Source organism: Miscanthus floridulus, chromosome 3 (assembly GCF_019320115.1).
Source record: "Miscanthus floridulus cultivar M001 chromosome 3, ASM1932011v1, whole genome shotgun sequence".
In the NCBI taxonomy this organism is placed as follows: Eukaryota; Viridiplantae; Streptophyta; class Magnoliopsida; order Poales; family Poaceae; genus Miscanthus; species Miscanthus floridulus.
In genome coordinates this window covers 135,690,638-135,709,841 of record NC_089582.1, presented here as the reverse complement: position 1 = coordinate 135,709,841, position 19,204 = coordinate 135,690,638, and the positions used below count along the sequence as shown (strand labels likewise).

General features: G+C 45.0%; 2 protein-coding genes and 1 long non-coding RNA gene across 8 annotated transcripts; all 3 read left to right on the top strand.

Moving 5' to 3' along the window:
* Nucleotides 1-831: 831 nt before the first annotated feature.
* On the top strand, nt 832-2,286 carry LOC136547073 (photosystem I chlorophyll a/b-binding protein 2, chloroplastic-like). The gene is made up of 5 exons (XM_066539041.1): nt 832-1,085; nt 1,186-1,223; nt 1,341-1,644; nt 1,736-1,946; nt 2,053-2,286. The coding sequence occupies exons 1-5, from the start codon at nt 874-876 to the stop codon at nt 2,068-2,070; spliced, it is 783 nt and encodes a 260-aa protein (XP_066395138.1). The 5' UTR covers nt 832-873; the 3' UTR covers nt 2,071-2,286.
* A 437-nt stretch (nt 2,287-2,723) lies between these two features.
* Nucleotides 2,724-8,349, top strand: LOC136542531 (uncharacterized). 6 transcript variants are annotated; one of them, XR_010780722.1, is made up of 6 exons: nt 2,724-3,530; nt 3,631-3,750; nt 3,852-4,252; nt 5,226-7,067; nt 7,290-7,391; nt 8,301-8,349. It is a non-coding gene; the product is annotated as an uncharacterized lncRNA (long non-coding RNA). The 6 variants fall into 6 exon arrangements; XR_010780721.1 differs by lacking the exon at nt 8,301-8,349 and having other exon boundaries at nt 3,852-3,906; nt 4,141-4,252; nt 7,290-7,571; XR_010780724.1 differs by lacking the exon at nt 8,301-8,349 and having other exon boundaries at nt 3,852-4,045; nt 4,141-4,252; nt 7,290-7,571.
* Nucleotides 8,350-11,432: 3,083 nt separating this feature from the next.
* LOC136542530 (succinate--CoA ligase [ADP-forming] subunit alpha, mitochondrial) lies at nt 11,433-16,653 on the top strand. The gene is made up of 7 exons (XM_066535022.1): nt 11,433-11,774; nt 12,872-13,081; nt 13,516-13,686; nt 13,774-13,897; nt 14,133-14,194; nt 15,355-15,436; nt 16,128-16,653. The coding sequence occupies exons 1-7, from the start codon at nt 11,568-11,570 to the stop codon at nt 16,265-16,267; spliced, it is 996 nt and encodes a 331-aa protein (XP_066391119.1). The 5' UTR covers nt 11,433-11,567; the 3' UTR covers nt 16,268-16,653.
* The last annotated feature ends 2,551 nt before the right edge of the window (nt 16,654-19,204 follow it).

The window sequence follows — 19,204 nt, the reverse complement described above, 5'->3', positions numbered from 1 at the left end:
TGAGGGAATACCTCTTATTTTTTCTTACCGGGGTTTTTATATGCAGTATCTAAGACATAAATATGTCATATCTTTTATTTACCCACATGGGGTTTTGAGAAGATACCAAAGACATAAATCACAATTATGATCATCAAATCATATTTATTGTTCTTTAAACTTGGTTATGGGTCTTTCCTTCCAAGATTTTTTTCCTATGTGAATTTACAATGAGATAATAATCAACATATATCATATCAATTTCTCCTTATTTTTCTCACCGGGTCGTAAGGAGTTTTTAGTAGCATATCCACACATATTTCTCCTCATTTTTTCAAAAGGTTTTTGGAGAAATGATCCAATACATTGACCTAAGTGATGGATGACGATGTTTCATCAATAGGAGTGTTGTTATGAATCACTTTATTAGTGATCAACCGCTCTTAGAAGACACATCTTCATAAGTTGCCTTTCACATGTATATATACGTGCAACCATAGATTAATGGATAATAATGATTTTCACTCTTATTTGTGTCTTGAGTCTTTGATTTACATCGAGCACACTCTACTTTAAACACGTGAGTGTCACAGTGTGCTTTGCCGAAAGCAGATATGAGCCGAAGCGTGCCTACATGGCAGCGCCCAATGCCGTGCCCGCTCCTGATTTTTATCAGCTCGCAACGGAGCGCGCTCCACGTCAGCGCGATCCGGCGTGCCAGAGCCAAACGAGCAGATTCTCCCGCGCCGCGTGGCACGAGGCGGCCGCGCCCGCTATCCCCTCGCGGATAAGCCGGCCCCGCTCCGGCGCGCGCGCGCCGCGAGATCCCTTAAACTGCCGCGCACTGCCCACCACACAGCCCAACGCTCTCCAACGCCACAGCTTGCGCGCCCAATGGCACTCGTCTCCGCCTCCTCGTCCTCCACCACCGCCGTCGCGGCGCTCCCCAGGAATGGGCAGCGAGCGTCGTCCTCCTTCCTCGGCGGCAAGATGCTGCTGAGGCAGGCTGAGGCGGCCCGGCCGTCGTTCGCCGTGCGCGCCGCGGCTGACCCCGACCGGCCGATCTGGTTCCCCGGCAGCACCCCTCCCCCGTGGCTCGACGGCAGGTCGGCGGCTGATCCTTGGAGTCGTCTTCGATTCATTCGTGGTTCTCCTTGCGTGTGACTCTGATACAGTGTGCTCTTGTTGTCTCGTTGATGCATGCAGCCTTCCCGGCGACTTCGGCTTTGATCCCTGGGGCCTCGGTGAGTTCTGATCACCATCGATCTCTTCTCCTGTGCACTGTGCACTGTCCACATATACAATCTTTGAGCGGTTGATAACTAACTGTCCATGGATGTGCTGGCGATTGATGTGTGCAGGATCTGACCCGGAGAGCCTGCGGTGGAACGTGCAGGCGGAGCTGGTGCACTGCCGGTGGGCGATGCTCGGCGCGGCGGGCATCTTCATCCCGGAGTTCCTGACCAAGATCGGCATCCTCAACACGCCCTTCTGGTACACCGCCGGCGAGCAGCAGTACTTCACCGACACCACCACCCTCTTCATCATCGAGCTCATCCTCATCGGCTGGGCCGAGGGCCGCCGCTGGGCTGACATCATCAAGCCCGGAAGCGTCAACACCGACCCCATCTTCCCAAGCAACAAGCTCACCGGCACCGACGTCGGGTACATCTCTCTCCTATTGCACGAATCCAGAAGACAAAGACTCATCCATCACTTACCCAAGGCTAACACTACTTATTCATCATGTGCTAAGGTACCCTGGTGGCCTGTGGTTTGACCCGCTCGGCTGGGGCAGCGGCTCGCCGGAGAAGATCAAGGAGCTGCGCACCAAGGAGATCAAGAACGGACGCCTCGCCATGCTCGCCGTCATGGGCGCCTGGTTCCAGGCCGAGTACACCGGCACCGGCCCCATCGACAACCTCTTCGCCCACCTCGCCGACCCCGGCCACGCCACCATCTTCCAGGTCAGCTGAATCAATTAATCCACATTGCATATGCGTCGTCACAGCTTTTGTGCGATCGATTCGGTTACTGATTTGGGATTCTTGTTGTTGTGTTCTTGATGATCAGGCCTTCACCCCCAAATGAGGAGTTGAACTTAGCAGTTTGAGGAGTGCTACCACACATGCATTGTTAGGTTGATGGCCGATATGAAACTTCATTTTTTTGTGGGGGCGGACTGCGGAGTAGATTGTCAATGATGATGGAATGTTCGTGGTGCGATGCATGGTGTACTTGTACTATGTTGTAACCAATGTAAAAATGGGATACTCGTTAGATGTTATATATGTCCTCTTCACTGAATCAACGGCTTGATGATGATTTGTACAACGCTTATAATCGTTTTGATGATGCTTTAGGGCTTGTTTGGCTCCCGTCCAAAGGCGAAGCTAATAATAAAATCATGGTTGTGCACCACCAAAGCAATACCTAAATATTTCTTGCGATATATGGTAAATATTAGTCAAATTACTAATGAAATTTAAATTTACCTGTACCGGTGTCTATGCACCAGGGTAGCATATAACTGGCGTCGCCGCACGCCTGCTCACTCCGCATATCATCGTGCCGCGAGTTTAGCTAAGCCCTAAATGCTGCCAATAAAGCGAACATCCGACAAGAATCTCCTACGACTAAAAAAAAATAAAACGTGAATATTTTTTGGTGTGATATTTATTTTGGTCGTCCGTCTACCCACCCATGTGATCCCGTGGCGCCGGCAGGTGGGACCTCCTCGCGATTCCACAAGTCCCCCAACCCTCGCCCACTCTCGCCCCACACGCGACTCCTCGGCCTTTGTGTAAACCTAGCCGCCGCCGGTTGATGCGAGGCCGCTGCAGGCGCACCGCCTCCAGGCGTCGGGAGGCCACGGCGGACGGGGCACCGCCGGGTGACGCGAGGCCACGACGGGGCGCTCCCGATCGAGGACGACGTGCGCTGCATCCTGGGCTCCATCGGTGCCGTGGTGGAGGACCGCCTCGACCTACTCTTCGCCGTCATGGAGGGCAAGGACATCCTTAGGCTCATCGCCGCGGGCAGGGAGCAGCTCGCCTACGCGTGCTCTGGAGCCGCCGCCGCCGGGGACGAGGCCGCCTCCCTCCACGCGCGCCCCTCCTCTGTGACGCGACCGGGCCCTGCCGGTGGCTGTCGGCGTGGCTGCCTCCCCAGCGCCACCTCCTCCCTCTACTCCGCGTGCGGTCTTGTGCTACAAGAAACCCTAGAGGTCGCGAGTGCCCAGCGCCGAGCCTGCCCCCCGCCTCCTCTCTCTCTCTCCCTATGCCGTGTGCAGCTAGATCCAGTGCCCCATGGCTGGAACCATCGTCTCCTCGCCGGATCGAGGGCGGCGGCGCCATAGAAGACGGCCACAGACGCGCTCCTCATCTAGGTTCGTGTGCCTTGTTTTTTGTTTGTTGATAATGATTGCTATTGGTTCGGCGGCGCCATACCCCCCTACGCTGGCTATGATGATGCTGCTCTGCAACGTGCAAACTGTCGGGCCCTACAGCCAGGGGTTCTTCGGATTAGAAGCGGCACATGGATGTTGATAGGTAGAGCAATCTAGATTAGAAGGCCATGTCTGATTAGTGCATTGCAAGAGGAATGTCAGTTCTATCCATGTTTTCTGAAGGTCTCTACTCCATAATTCAGGTAGGTGTAGGTTCAAAGGGCTGGAACCCGGCATACAGGCATGCATTTTGTAATTTGCATTAGAAGCAATCCGGATGACGAGAGGTAGAGATGGACATGTATTTCTCCGGATGACGATAGGTAGAGATGGGCATGTATTTCTTCTTTGCCCCTTTTCTTGTTTGGTTTAATTGATTGATGATAATGTCATAGCTTTGATAATTGTCATTGGTTTCTTGCAGTCAATACTTGGACGAGTTGCTCGCCGAACACCAGAAGCTGGGGCCTTTGATGCAGGTGCTGCCCATATGCAACGAGCTGCCTTCTTGTTTCCTGCAGCCCGAATGCCTGATGAGATGATCTTGTTTATAATTTCAGCAGCATATAAAATTGGATGAGTTATCGTCAAACTTAAGAACTTTCTTTCATTTTCACTGTATGCCATTTTCTTATTATTTTTTTGCTTCAGCATGTTTGCTAATTTGTGGTGAAAGCAAGTTTGCTAATTCTTGTGACTTCTGTTCATTGTAGGAGCTTGCCCAGTAATTCAACAGCAACATAGCCCAGGTGTTCGTATCTGACTTCTGACTTATGTTCATTATAGCAGCTTGTCCAGTAAAGTGAACTTCTGAATTTGCATCAGGTTTTTGTATCTGCTCTATTCCGTTACATACTTCTACGTTGTATATGATGTTTCCAAATAAGTGAACATTTATATTTCCATAAGGTTTTTGCAAAACTTAGTTTAGTTAACAAGATAGTGGCCAAGGAGCCTGATTTTTGTTCCCTTGATTTCATCTTGGAAGTGTTCTCCAGCGAAAGAGACACCAAAGCACAGCATGGTGCCATGTTCATAGAGATCAGTGAAACACTAGGCTTAACATCAAGGTCTAGACTCTTGATTATTGACATTTTCTCCCTTCACTTCTATAAGTAAAAGCTCTCTCCTTGATATCATGGGTTGCTAGCTAGGGATGTAGCACTTATGGGTGTTTTGGTTGATTTCTACAATTGCAAAAATTGATGGTTCTTATAAGATTGACAATCCCATAACTCTGTTGTACCTTCTTTTTTTCAATAAAAAAGATGGCAAATGCCACTCATGGTCGAACCCATGTTCTTTTTATTGTTTCTACTCGATGGCCACGTGCTAATTTTAAGATAAGCATTTGAAAAGAATCAAAAGTAGTTGCCCTAATGACAAATCTTTCTTGTCATCCTTTATATAAATTCTCCCCAACTGATTTAAGGTCACTATTGTATTGAGTACTTGACTACTTTGCTCATGGTATTGTTGCATCCTTTCCAATGTACCCCCTTGAGATCTACTAACTGCTGACCTTATGCATATTGTCTTTTTATTTATAGGGATATAGAGCTGGCCACCAAATTCAAGAGTTTATTTCTTAATCTATATCAGAGACTATTTTGATTCATGTCTTTGTATTCAATATTGGAAGTAGTATCTTTATATTTCTCTTTTGGTGTCTTTGGTGGCAACACATGAGCAAAAACGTATATAGATTAAAATTGCGCATTTCATTTGCCATTGCCCACTAGGCTTATAGCTTAGCATTTTGTCTATGTAAATGCTGATCAAACATTTGCAATCACAGGCATTGATGTCAAATGTGTGATGATGCCTCGGCTCCACTACTTGTGCCTTGGATTCCTTGTTCCCTCCTTTGTGCATGAACCATATTACTATCGATTATGCTCTTTTGAGTGTAGAGATATGAGAAATCGCACATACCTGCATTGGGAGGCTCAACAAGCTGCATCGATGATGGGGGCATCCGCCACCCACTGTCAGATGGCCCGTGCTCAGTCTTGCAGTACGTCGACGACACAATTATACTGCTGAGAGCGAAACTGTCTGATGCTGCTCGGCTTAAAGAAGTGCTTGATCTGTTTGCTGCTACTACTGCTACTGGACTCAAAATCAACTTTCAGAAAAGCACTGTCACCCCTCTCCACGTTCCACAGTCAGATCTTCAACAAATGGTTTCAGTCCTCCAATGCCAGCAAGGATCGTTCCCACAAACGTATTTGGGGCTGCCTCTCTCCAATGTCAAGTTGCCTCTATCCGCCTTCGCGCCCCTCATCGCGACTGACCGCTATCTTTCTGGGTGGAAGGCAACCCTCCTCAGCAGTGCTGGAAGAGTAGTGTTGATCAACTCCATGCTTGATGACCTTCTAACCTATACCATGTGCGCCATGCTGCTGCCTACAGGGGTTTGGGAGGCATTGGATGTCAGGAAAAGAGCATTCCTATGGGCTAGGTCTGATAAGGTCTCCGGCGCTCAATGTTTGGTGGCATGGGAGAATGTCAGTCGCCCAAAGGAAGATGGTGGCCTCGGTGTCAAGTGCATTGAAACAAAGAACGCTTGCCTCCTGCTCAAATTGCTACATCGTATACATCGCTCTCAAGGTTCAGCATGGGCGACTTGGGTCCAGGAGCATGTTGGCCTCCACGACCTCAGTGGGGACTTGGCCGGTGTCCACTGGTCTGCTCTCCGGGACCTATTGCCTGCTTATCGAAAGATCACAAGAGTCCAAGTTGGCAATGGCAAGAACACATCTTTTTGGGATGACATTTGGTTTGAGGACTGACCTCTGTCTGAGCTACTGCCAGCACTCCATAGCCACTTCATTGGAAGACAGTCCTCTCTGAAAGATGTCCTCACCTCTCCTCTCCGTGGGCAGTTCCAGCGGCGACTATCCCCCCAAGCAGCTCGGGAATTGGATGAACTTGAGGCTTTGGTGTTGAGAATTACACTTACGGAGGAGCCCGAAGAGCACTCATGTTTCTTTGAAGATGACAGACAACGGCTACAAACTAGCCTAATATACAAAGCGTCATCCCAGAGCGGCTCAACTTGCCCGTCCTTCTCTTTCCTCTAGAGAAATTTCGCTTCACCAAGGGTCAAGATGTTTGGGTGGCTTCTTACCAAACAACGGATTCAATGCAAAGTGGCTCTGGTGTGGAAGCATACACTCCAAGACGCCAAGTGTGACATTTGTGGACAGGAGGAAGAAACTGCGGATCATATAATTTCCTGTTGTATTTTTGCGCAGGAGTTTTGGGCAAGAATGGGATGGAGTGCAGATAACATCGCCCCTGTTCAGAGGCTGTGGGAGACAACAAGCCCCCATGAAGCTCCAGCAAACGCCATATCCTCTATAATCTTGCTTTACTGCTGGGAGTTATGGAAGCATCGGCACGATGTGGTGTTCCGAGGAATGAACCCTGACCATGAACGCCTGATCGCCATTTGTCGTCAAAACACCAAGCTATGGCAATGTCGTTTGCCTAGCAATAACACCCCTATTTATCTCTTTTGGTGGAATCGCATAATAGTGTATTTGAATGTTCGACCATGCGAATCAGAGAATCACTAACTAATGAAACATTACGCATCCGACGCTATGTTTTGGGGGTTGAGATACAAAATAAGGTTAGGCACTTAATTATGGATCAAGGGTACCCAGCTTATATATTTCTGAATCTAAATTGTAGGTTCATATATCAGTGTCATGAAATTGAAAACTAATAGTTGTAGCGTAGGAGTAGGGCAGAATCATTTTCTGACTTTTCCGCTACTATAGGTCACTTGATTATTTCTTCGTGGCATTATCCGGACACATATTTATTTATTGGTTTCATTTTTGCCATATAGGCAGATTGATGGCAATGGAGGGGACCTGTTGTTTGCCATCCTTCGATGCAAGCAGAGCTGCCTGCTGCTGTGCTGATCAACAACTCCCTGGATATTATATATGTATGTGTGGAAATCTTTCAAGAACAACATGCATAGATTATTCTTGTATTAAATATTATATATATATAATCACCTAAATATTCTAATTAGACTACAAAATTTTGAATTATGATATGATGTAAGAGATGCAAACAAATATTTCAAAACGGCATGTAGAGTCAAAAGAACTTAATAAATAAATTCTTTTCGAGGCTATGTAAATTCTCTCTAATCTTTTATTTGGTGTAGTTAGTGTTATCATAGTACCTGCATGTATTCATAGAAAATAAATCGTATGATTAGGGTAGTACAAGACTTCCTCCAAAGATCAGGCAACTCCTTCAACCCTAAAAATTATATCAATTGATTGCTGAAGAGAACAATGTAAGGTAGAGATGCTAATATCCTTGAGGCAGATCACATAAAGGATGAGAGTTCCTCTATGAAATTGCTCAGAAGAGACTCAAACTTATATCTGATCATGGTAATATTGAATTGCTTTGTATCAAAAGTATCGGCAAATAGGGACGTAGGTTTTAGTATGTATAGTGGAGGAAAACTCAATCTTGACTTTCTCAGCAGCTTTTTAAAGCCTTTGCAGTGCTAACTTGTCCTTACTTAGGTAGTTAAGAGGTGCACTATAAAATTATGCACCATTAAGAAAAGTATCACAATTGGTTGCCTTGACCCGAAAAATGTGTCGAAATTAAAAATTACAACACCTAATTCAACATCTTAGAACAAACACTCAAGTGGATACCTTATTCTACAATATATGTCTGTGTGGAATAGTCATAAAGTCACACATATTTATACGGTGAGTATAACCTACTTTGTTTTAAGATTTTGTGAGAAATTTTTTAAGGCACGCAGTATTATCCATGTGACAGGCACTAATATTTACATATATACTTGAATATGTGTATATAGGATTATATGGAGATGCAGCGGAACTTATTCATGGATTTATTGGCGCATGAAAAAAATGGATATCGGAGAATTTTTTCTGTCGATATAAAATATTATCTTAGCTATATCACGAAAAAGTCTATACAATAGAGTTTGTGAGCCTGCACGTCGCGCTTCCCGTGACTGTGTTAATTTTACAAACTTTGTTTTTTGAATTAAATGTCACTTTAACGTCGGTATTTAATTTTATAGTATTGATATCTTATTCTACGATCCGTATATTTTTAGTATAAAAATTTAGTTGTTTCGTAGCAACGCACGGACACATAGAGTAGAATTACAAAGCGAACAACGCCACACTTTCAGCACGCCCAAGACGCGGGAGTCATCAAACAGGGGTACGGCGTGCCACAGTTCAGGTGTGGCGCGCTGCGGCCATGAGCCAAACGTGTCAAGGAAAACCCTAGCCCAAAATCATCTACTAGTTTTCAAAACATTCACCTCATCGAGAAACAACATCTCGAAAACTCATCACAAAATACATTGAGTTTTTATTAGATCATAAAAAAACCAGCCAATGCATGGGAATCTCGATCTCTCCCCCTGTCTTGTTTCTTCTCTTCACTCTTCTCCCGCCGATCCATGACCACGACATGCGTGGGCGGGTGCATGGCGCGCTGCGCGTGCCCACAGCGGTGCGCCGCAAGCGGCGTGCGACGACGGTGTGCGCAAGCGAGGGGCACGGCCAGCTACTGCAGGCCAGCAAGGTGACAAGCAGGTCCTGCGGCTGCCGCGAAGGCGGGAGCGGGGGCGCGGCATGCGGCACGCGGCGACGGCGGGCGCGGTGCGGGCGGAGCGCGTGCACGGCAATAGTGCGCGAGCGGGCCGCGATGAGCCAGTCGCGTTGCCACTTGCCAGGACAACGGCGTGCACGGACGAGCGCTTGGTGACGGCATTACGGCGGGTGTGTTGCGAGCGGCGGGTGGTGATGGCAGGAGCGACTGGGCGCACGGCAAGCGGCAAGCGGCCGCGGCGACGACGACGCACGGAGGTGGCTCGGCCTAGGCTGCGAAGTGCGAACAGGCTCCGCGACGAGCGAAACACGGTGAGCCAATGCTTATACGTGGAACAAAATTAAATTAAAAGCTTGACATCTTCATGGTAAGAGTACAAGACAATTGGAGCACGGAACTCAACTCAGCAGTCAGCACACTGTGTGTTCTTATAGTAGCTACTCCAGGTTATATGGCCTTATATAAACTTAGTTTATATTATGAAAAAAGTTTCACTCAAACCTTACTACTCTATCAATTCCAAATTATAAGTCGCTTCGATTATGTTTAGATATATAGCAAAAGTCTATGTACCCAGAAAATCAGTGCGACTTATAATTTGGAGCGAAGGGAGTAATTTAATGAGTTGTTCTATAAACTTATTTGAACAAGTATATTGAAGAAGTTGAGCAACTGACATGAGAAATTATCAAGAAAAAACTTACTTAGGTGCGATGGCAGAGCCAGGTGTGGGCATGGGACATGGGCAGGGCGCAAAGCAGGGGAGCCTGCGTGGAAAACGATGAGATCTAAGCCAAGCCAGGCTGCATGATTGGGGTGGCGGCAGGGAGCTAGAAGTGGCCAGAATAGGCTTGATCTTCGGCGAGGAGCTAAGCTTCTCCAGCGGCGCCTTTGATTCGTGACTAGGGAGATCATGGAAGAAGACAGGCAGGGAGCTAGAAGTGGCCAGAATAGGCTTTATCTTCGGCGAGGAGCTAAGCTTCTCCAGCGGCGCCTTTGATTCGTGACTAGGGAGATCATGGAAGAAGACAGGGGAATTCTTTATGTGCTATTAAAAAAGATCGCAATGCCCTGTGTGTCTTTGGAAAAGTTTAGCGGTCTTCGACGCCACTGCTCCAACTTTTTTGTGCCCTCCGTGCCACTGCCGTCAGTTTTGGCTCTAACGCCGTCAAACTGCAGGTGTGAAAAGTCGAAAATACCCCTATATCTAAATATGTCATTAATTTTTAGCATCTTAACGACTTCAAATGAAAAAACTCAAAACACTAGAAAGTTGTAGATCTCGTCGAGATCTATAATTTTCATATAAAAATTATCTTCATTTAATTCCGCAAAAAAATATGATTTGGTATGATTAATATATCTTAGAAAAATCATATATTTTTTTGCAGAATTAAATAAAAATAATTTTTACATGAAAATTATAGATCTCGACGAGATCTACAACTTTCTAGTTTTGAGTTTTTTCATTTGAAGTCGTTAAGATGCTCAAAAAATAATAATGACATATTTAAACATAAGGGTATTTTCGACTTTTCACACCTGCAGTTTGACGGCGTTATAGCCCAAACTGACGGCAGTGACATAGAGGGCACAAAAAAGTTGGAGCAGTGACGCTGAAGACTGCTGAACTTTTTCAGGGACACACAGGGCATTGCGATCTTTTTTAATGGCACACCAGGAATTCCCCCAAGAAGATAAGACATGTCACGAAGAGGATGACAAGTGGGCTCATGGATGAAATGTGGGACCATAACTAATTGCTTGCTAATGGTGTCTTTTTTTCTAGAACACGACTTCACGTGTATTTCATTAAGAAGCTTGCTAATGGTGTCAAAAACTACATACATTCCATACTTCTCAATTCTTCTTCTACCAAACACAAAAACAGTGATGACCATGTCCCTCAAACCAAAAATCAAAATCAAACCATCCTTTCCTAGAAAATAGAGATATGACCATCCTAATCACTCATCCAAACACAACCTTAATTTTACCAATACCAAATTTATCAAAATATAGGACATTTTATCTTTTCAATTGAAAGAAAACAATTTATTATTTCCCTGATCTACACGAAGATAATTAAAATAGTAGAATGGAAAGATATGGATTGCTTTCACGAGGTTATGTCACACTAATTTCCGAATTCAAATTCTGCTATCCTTTTTCCCTCTACAAATTTAACACTTTATCATCCGCAAGCATTATGCGCAGTTGCCATGTTTATTGGTTCAGGAAACGATTAAAAAGTTGATTCAAGATTAGCCTACGTTTGAAAATAACGACATAACCGGGGTCCCAAGCGAACTTTCACGCTCAACTTTCCCTGCAAGAATGGATCCTGAGACGCCGAGACCCCAGAAGACTAGACCGAAGACAAAGGAAGGCGAGGGGCACCATCCCAAAACCCCGTAAGAAATCGAATCGAGTCGGGGGAAGGGAAAAAAGAAAGCGGGGAAGAGCACGCGCCGCCGCCAGCACCGCGTCCGCCATGGCCGCCTCCTCCCGCCGCGCGTCGCAACTGGTGGGGTCCGCCGCCTCCCGCCTCCTCCACGCGCGGGGCTTCGCCGCGGCGGCCGCCGCGGCGCCCTCGCCGGCGGTCTTCGTCGACAAGAGCACCCGCGTGATCTGCCAGGGCATCACGGGGAAGAACGGCACCTTCCACACCGAGCAGGCCATCGAGTACGGCACTAACATGGTACGCCCCCGCCGCGGCCACCCCTCGTCTGTCTCCCTTTGATGTGCCCCTCAATGGCTCGATCCGTGTGCTCCGCTCCGTGCCGCGCGATTCTAGGGTTTGGCAGTGTTCGTGCTGCGCGATCGCGTCGGTGCTCGGTCGCCGATCTCCATTTCCTTGGGTCTTACCCTTTCGTTTGGCTACCTTACATTCCGATTGAGGGCGACCCTTAACGGAAGATGTTGGAGGCAAAATGTTTGCAACTATAACTGCTGCTTATGTGGTACGAGGTCTGAAATCGTAGTTAAAGTGGAAAAAAACTAGGGTTCGTTATCATTTGTTGAGTTGATTTGAGCCAGCATTTGTATGGTAGACAAGAAGCATAAGCATTTCTCAGGAGCATAAGTGTATTATGGTTTGAGAAAAAAAAGATTCTCACAGGAAACCTGATTTGAACCAGCTTGAGATTATGAGAATCATACCCATCATGAATGCTTTGAAACCTTTTAAGCTCTTCTAAGTACAACCTAACAAAAAAAAAAAAGAATCATGTATGACTTATGATGTAATTATTCTTCACTAAGTGGGACAGAGGCACATTTTGTTTCCAATCTGTTTTATGTAAATGGGCTGCAGTCCTCAGACAACCAAATTTTGATAATTGGAAGAAGGAAGTGAGGCACTAAGAATCTGTTTTATGTAAATGGGCTGCAGTCCATGGACCTGGCATGTTTTACATTTATGTTTTGACCACAGATTCATGTAATTAATGTGGCACACTGTTTCTGACAATGGAATTGACCCAGATGACCTTTTTCGGCCATGTGGTATTATACTAATATTATTACGAATACAACTTAATTAATGTGGCACACTGTTTCTGACAATGGAATTGACCCAGATGACCTTTTTCTGCCATGTGGTATTATACCAATATTATTATGAATACAACTGAAAGAGGTTCATGCTGCACAAAATATTTGAAAGAATGGTTTGTATGTTTGAACAGTATTTCAATAAATAGATATATCTTTTAAATCTAATATTGTTATTTTTATGTTTTGCCTGTAGCCTGTGTCGCTTTTGTTTTCTATTAAGGTTCTTTTTTGTTGTAACAGGTTGGTGGAGTGACTCCTAAGAAAGGTGGAACTGAACATTTAGGGCTCCCAGTGTTTAACTCTGTAGCAGAAGCTAAGGCTGAAACAAAAGCCAATGCATCTGTTATATATGTTCCACCACCATTTGCTGCCGCCGCTATAATGGAGGCAATGGAGGCTGAGCTCGACCTTGTTGTCTGCATTACGGAAGGAATTCCGCAGCATGACATGGTAAATTTTTAACCATTTCTGTACTTTGTTAGTCATCTGAGCCTACGAATCTGCTCAATGCCATATCATCTTTGGTTTGGAAATCACTACACATATAAATTACAAAGTCTTTTTTTTTGGCAAAAGGACTAGAAAGTAGTGTGAATATGTGGTCAACGCTTATCTTAGTTTATCTTACACAGACACATGTAGTAGGCTATTTTTCTCTTTTGTGCAGGATGGGGCTCAAATTTTGGTAAATAGATGTAGGTGATCCTAATAGATACAGATTTTACTACCATTGTCCATTGAGTGCTTTGCTTGCGGACATTCCTTTTGTGGTGTTTTTTTTTTCTGCATATTGCTATTGATTCATGTCATAAATCAGTTAGTTATATTTTGCTTTGTTGATGGAACTCCATGAGGTGACACCATAAGTTTCATTTGCAAATTAGGTGAAAGTGAAAGCTGCACTAAACAGGCAGTCTAAAACTCGATTGATTGGGCCAAATTGCCCTGGTATCATTAAGCCTGGTGAGTGTAAAATTGGAATCATGCCAGGTTACATCCACAAGCCTGGGCGTATTGGTATTGTATCTCGTTCTGGTACCTTGACATATGAAGCGGTATGTCTGTTATTATTATTATTTTTTGTATGTGTGAACCTAATCATGTAATTGTTTGGTTAATGCATGTTTGATTTTTGTTGACAGGTGTTTCAAACAACAGCTGTAGGCTTGGGGCAGTCAACTTGTGTAGGCATTGGTGGTGACCCGTTCAATGGCACAAATTTTGTTGATTGCCTTGAAAAGTTTGTTGACGACCCTCAAACAGAAGGTACACCTTCATATTTTAAGCAAAAACCTTCCTTTTTTAAATCTATTATGAAATATCTCTTCCTGGATTCTGTACTCTTCTCTGTGGCATTAATCCCTTGTGTTTGGCATTCTTGGTACTTGAATACTTCAACTGCATTTTTTTATTTCAAATGCTACATCCATATGCTTTTCTCAGTCAACACAGCTCCATCCCATTTTGTGTTCTCAGTGTTGAATACTACTCCGTCTTTCAGGTATTGTTCTCATTGGTGAAATTGGAGGTACGGCTGAGGAGGATGCTGCAACATTCATCCAGGTAAGAGTGTGTTAGGGCACTAGTTTGGATGGCCTTTTTTCTGTATTACATGCGATATTGTTGTATTGATTCTGCATGTTGCAACACCCATGCCCTCATGGTTTAGTGAAGTTCCATGCAATTTCTGTCTTGAGTACTCAAAATTATGACCTATCTATTTGTTTTCTATGATCCTTAATTGCGGTTCAAACTTGATGAATATTAAAACTGATGTCTTTTCAAATATTCTTTTGCCAGAGTATTTAATTGATGAACTTATGCTATTTCTACATAGAGTATTTAATTTATCTTTTTATGCATACCAGAGTACTAGACTGCTAATAAAAAGTACCCAAATTTGTGATGTTGTTGGCCTTTATTTAACAAAATATTTCTGAACTGTTGTCTCCTCTGGAGTATTTGAGTGTTGCCAGTTGGCACTATGTTTCGAAGATACATACCTTGAAGGCCCTTTTTGCCTTTCACACAATACGATGATGCATATTTGGATCATGTTTTCGATTGATGAACTGACTTATTCAAGCATTGTTTGAAAGTAAACACAACACGTAAACAATTGCATATGTTCTTGCCTCAAGTTAGCTACCTTGCAGTTTAGTAGAAAGGGGGATTGTGCTTGTAGAAAAGACCCAGAATTAAGCGAGATGCCTTGGCCTTGATTTAACCTAGCATTCCACAACTCTAGCTTAAGCTAGTCCATACAGTTCCTAAGTAAGCTGCATTGTTGTGCGCATGTTCTAGACCATCTTAACCATCTGATATATGCATTCAGATTTAGTAAAACTACTTGTCGGCAATCTACTCTTGCTATATTTCAAATGCGAAGGGGAGCTGTGTGTCATTGCATTAAGAGATATTCTTGCAGTCTTGCATAGACCTAAGGTAGCTACAATGAACTCAAAAAGGTTTTCATGTGAAATGGAATGACTGGTGAGGTTAGAAGTTTAAAAACTAATGCTTATGCCTTATTGATTCCATAAAGGGATAAATTGTCACCAGTCACTTCTGAAGTGCTGCTGTTGATTTATAGGGATGCATGTCTTGTGTTTTGGTTGTTGGCGTTTATCTTTTTATTAGTGCTGAATAAAAAGTTACGTTTTATATATATAAAAAAGTTACATTTCCTATCTACTAATTTCATCTGTTTTGAAATACCTCAGGAAAGCAAAACACAAAAGCCTGTCGTTGCATTCATTGCTGGACTTACGGCACCCCCAGGCCGTCGCATGGGTCATGCTGGAGGTACCAACCTAGCTCTTCATTCTTTGCCCTTTGTAATTCTTAATCTACATATTGTAGCTCCATTCAATTGTACTTTTAATGTATTAAGTTGAAATATGATCCTTGCATTTAGTTGAGATAAGTTACTGGGAACATCTTTTTTACCATTCTATTGTTCATGAGTCTGGGCAATTCTGTATGACTGTATCGGACCAGGATGATTGTGGTATCTGTTTAAGCATTTGCAGGTGAGGGCAATTCTGTATATTTTTTTGTGTTAGTGTTGAAATCATGTCTGCAAAATTGAGAAAATCCCTTGTTACTGGTTTACTGCAATGACAAACCTGGTTTGCATTGTTGAATAACTGTAATCATCAACTAACTGTAGTGCTGTTATTCATTCATCTGGCCATTCTGATTTTGACTTCACTTTTGGCACAGTTCAGTTCCAAAATTTTGGAGCTGGAGCTGTGGGAACATTAGAAGTATTTTGGATTATACATGTTTTAGCCATTTAATATATGTTGCAAATTCAAAATCGTGCATGAATTTTGGAGCTAGAATTGTGTGCCGAATAGGCCCTTAGCTACACATACTAATTGTATTTCATATTACACATACTAATCTGTACTAATGCAATTTTTCATCAGGTTTGGCACAAGTGTTGCATGTGCTAATCCAGTCTGATCCTTCTGTTGTGAACTATGTGCAGCTATCGTGGCAGGAGGAAAGGGTACTGCCCAGGACAAAATCAAGGCACTCAGAGAGGCTGGTGTTAGCGTTGTCGAGTCACCAGCGAAGATCGGTTCTACCATGTTTGAAATCTTCAAACAGCGTGGAATGGTAGAATAGAGACACAATGGTACAGTAGAAGACGTTGAGAAACCGCTTTTTGATGCTCGTGGGCAATTGCGAGCAATTCCTCGGTAGATCCTTTTCCCTGGCCACAAACAAAACTACCGAGGCTTCCCTTTCTTACGTGCCTTCTGTTTGGAAGATGGCCTGGCCTTCTTCACTTGATCACCTTCCAATGAGCTCATTTCAATAAGACGTTTCGGAGCCATGGACATGCTGTTTTGCTTGGAGTCAATGTGGATGCCTAATTTCAAATTTTTATTGTTTACACATTTCAATCGAGGTTTACCTATCTGTTTGCTTGTATTATATTGTCAGCGGTAAATTGCCCACACAGCTGAGGAAGATTGCTTTGCTTGGTGTCATGTTTAATGGGTTTCCCACGACTCCGTGTCTACCAATGTCTTCATTACTGAATTCTCCTCCCAGAATGATAAGCGTATTCTGATCAAGAAAAAAGTCAAACATATAAAAATATATTTAAGACGTTGATCTATTGCCATTTGCTAAAGAATAAATATATTTTTGGAGCCACTTTGAATACAAATTCATTGATATAAGTTTCAGAAGGGAGTATTTGAAATTGGCATTTCAGAAGGGAGTATTTGAAATTGGCAGAAACTCTGGCTGTTGCAGTCCATACTGCTCCGATACAGGCAAAGGCCCGGAACTAAGCTGTCTTTATGGCTGGGGCAGTACTCTGAGTTTTCTCAACATGCACGAGGTCTTCCTAGCAAAATGTTCAAGGACTATCTTATCCCCTGTAGGTCAAAATTTTTTAGTCATCATTCCTGAATAACTTGTTGAATACAAGGTCTAGTTTGGCAACCACTTATCTTTTCAAGGCCCTGTTCGCTTCTCTTAAAATCCGGCTTCTTTGGCTTCTTTTTCAGTCGGAACAGTATTTTTCTTTCACAACAAATCAGCCGGAACAGTATTTTGGCTTCTTTTTTCAGCGAAGCGAACGGGGCCTTTAGGTCCAAACTACCTATTACCCCTCTTCAAGCTTTTACTATGTTCAAATAAATCTGTAAACTATCATTTGTTTTGATTTAGTCTCGTTAACTATTTGAGTTGGTCCAATTCATCTATTTCATTTTGTCGGTGCAGAAAGTGACCAACAAGTAAATATTTATAGTTTTGTCGTACGTTGTGATCAGAGGTGGCCTAGCACTTAATGACACAGGGTTTATACTGGTTCAGGCAACGTGCCATACGTTTAGTTTGGTCGGTTGGTGACTTTATCCCTAAACCTAGGTGCTCGAAGTTTGCAGTGGGGTTACAAACGAAAAGGAGAAAGATGAGGTGCACGAGAGGTCTGGTTGGCTCCGGTCGGAAGGGCCGAGAGCGACAGGAGCTCCTCTATGAGCTAAGTGTTCAAGCGTGTGCTTGATGTCCGAACCTGATGGTTTTGTGGTTGTGAGCTAGTGAACTTGGTTGATCTAATGAATCTAGAATGACTTGTATGAACTTGAATCCACTTAGTCTCTTGGAGAGAGAGCGCATCACCTTTTATAGATGAAGGGGATGGCCTTACAAGTGAGAGGGAGAGAGTTCACATGCTTCTAAGTCTTGTTGCCCATGTCGGCGGGTACAGGAGGATGGTAGGCGCCCACAACACTGTTGGATGTCGGTTGTATATGGGAGGTTACGTCGTCTTGTTCGAGTATGGCAGATGTCGGCACCTGCATATACTGTTGATGTCCAGAGGCATGTGAGGAGTTTCACCATGTTCACTTGGTACGGTAAATCCCGACGCCCGCAACACTGTCGATGCCTAGTGGCATGTGGGGGGCCTTACTGTATGGGAGTTAACGGCGCCTACAATACTGTTTGTGTCAGGGCGGTTACAGAGTACTATTTCTGTAGGTGATAGGGTACGGTCCCTGGTATCCTAGTTTGACTTGAGCGCCTTGCCTTGCTTTCTCCGTTCGTTCCCTGGTCTCTTCCGGGCGGACGTCCCCGGTCGGTTGGTCTCAGTCGGCTCTGGTTGCGCCCGTCGGAGAAGAGTAGTGAGCAGGGTCTTTGCATACCCCGGTCGAAGACGTGGGGTCGGAGTCGGAGGTAGTGCTTTGCCAGGCCTTCCGGTCGGAGAGACCGTCAGGAGGCGATGGAGACCGAAGTGAGCGCTCCGGTAGGAGAGGTGGGCCAGAGTGGACAAGCGGGTGCTATTCCTCCTCAGCCTGACCTTCCGATCGGTGACTGACCGTCCTCCTAGCCTATTGTTTTAGACACTTGGGCCGGCCCATGAGTTGCGCGCTGTCTGTTTGGGCCGAGCCTTTGCAGGGAAGCCGGTCCACGAGGGACCCCAGGTTTATAAACCCGACAGGAGCCCCCAAGCCCCTGGGCGATTCGGGCAGAATCATCTGGGTTTTTTTGTCTCGACGGTGGGTGCGCGCGAGCGCACCCACGGGTGTAGCCCCTGAGCCCTCGGGCGGTTCAGGCAGAACCGTTTGGGGGTGTTTGTTTAGCGGGCGTGTGTGTGTGTTTTTCAGTTGAGACGGAGTCATCGACCAAGGCGTCGTTGTGCAACTGAGGTGGTTAGTTTCGAGGGATTGGGTGAGATAGAGCTTGCGGGTCCTGACGTCGGTGCGCGCCATGGGACCGGGTGAGGCAGTTAGTCTTAGGGATCGAACGAGATAGAGCTTGTGGATCCTAGCGTCGGTGCACACCGTGGGATCCGAGGCAGTTAGTTAGTTTAGGGATCGGACGAGATGGCAAAGCGGTGCTCGCGGATCCTAGCATCGGTGCAGCCCGTGTAGCCAATGCAGTTAGTTTGTTAGTTAGTTTAGGGATCGGGTGAGCTGGAGCTCGTAGATCCTGATGGGGCGAGTTTGGGGTCGCAGACCCGGGTTTTTTGGAGCGCAGTCAGAGCGTAGCCGGATGGGGCGAGTTTGGGGTCGTAGACTCAGGTGTTTTAGAGTGCAGACGAAG

Coding starts and splice junctions, on each gene's coding strand:
- LOC136547073 (XM_066539041.1), top strand. CDS start 874: ATGGCACTCGTCTCCGCCTCCTCGTCCTCCACCACCGCCGTCGCGGCG. Junction 1,224..1,340: donor CTTTGATCCCTGGGGCCTCG/GTGAGTTCTGAT, acceptor TGATGTGTGCAG/GATCTGACCCGGAGAGCCTG. Junction 1,645..1,735: donor CTCACCGGCACCGACGTCGG/GTACATCTCTCT, acceptor TCATGTGCTAAG/GTACCCTGGTGGCCTGTGGT.
- LOC136542530 (XM_066535022.1), top strand. CDS start 11,568: ATGGCCGCCTCCTCCCGCCGCGCGTCGCAACTGGTGGGGTCCGCCGCC. Junction 11,775..12,871: donor TCGAGTACGGCACTAACATG/GTACGCCCCCGC, acceptor TTGTTGTAACAG/GTTGGTGGAGTGACTCCTAA. Junction 13,687..13,773: donor GTACCTTGACATATGAAGCG/GTATGTCTGTTA, acceptor TTTTGTTGACAG/GTGTTTCAAACAACAGCTGT.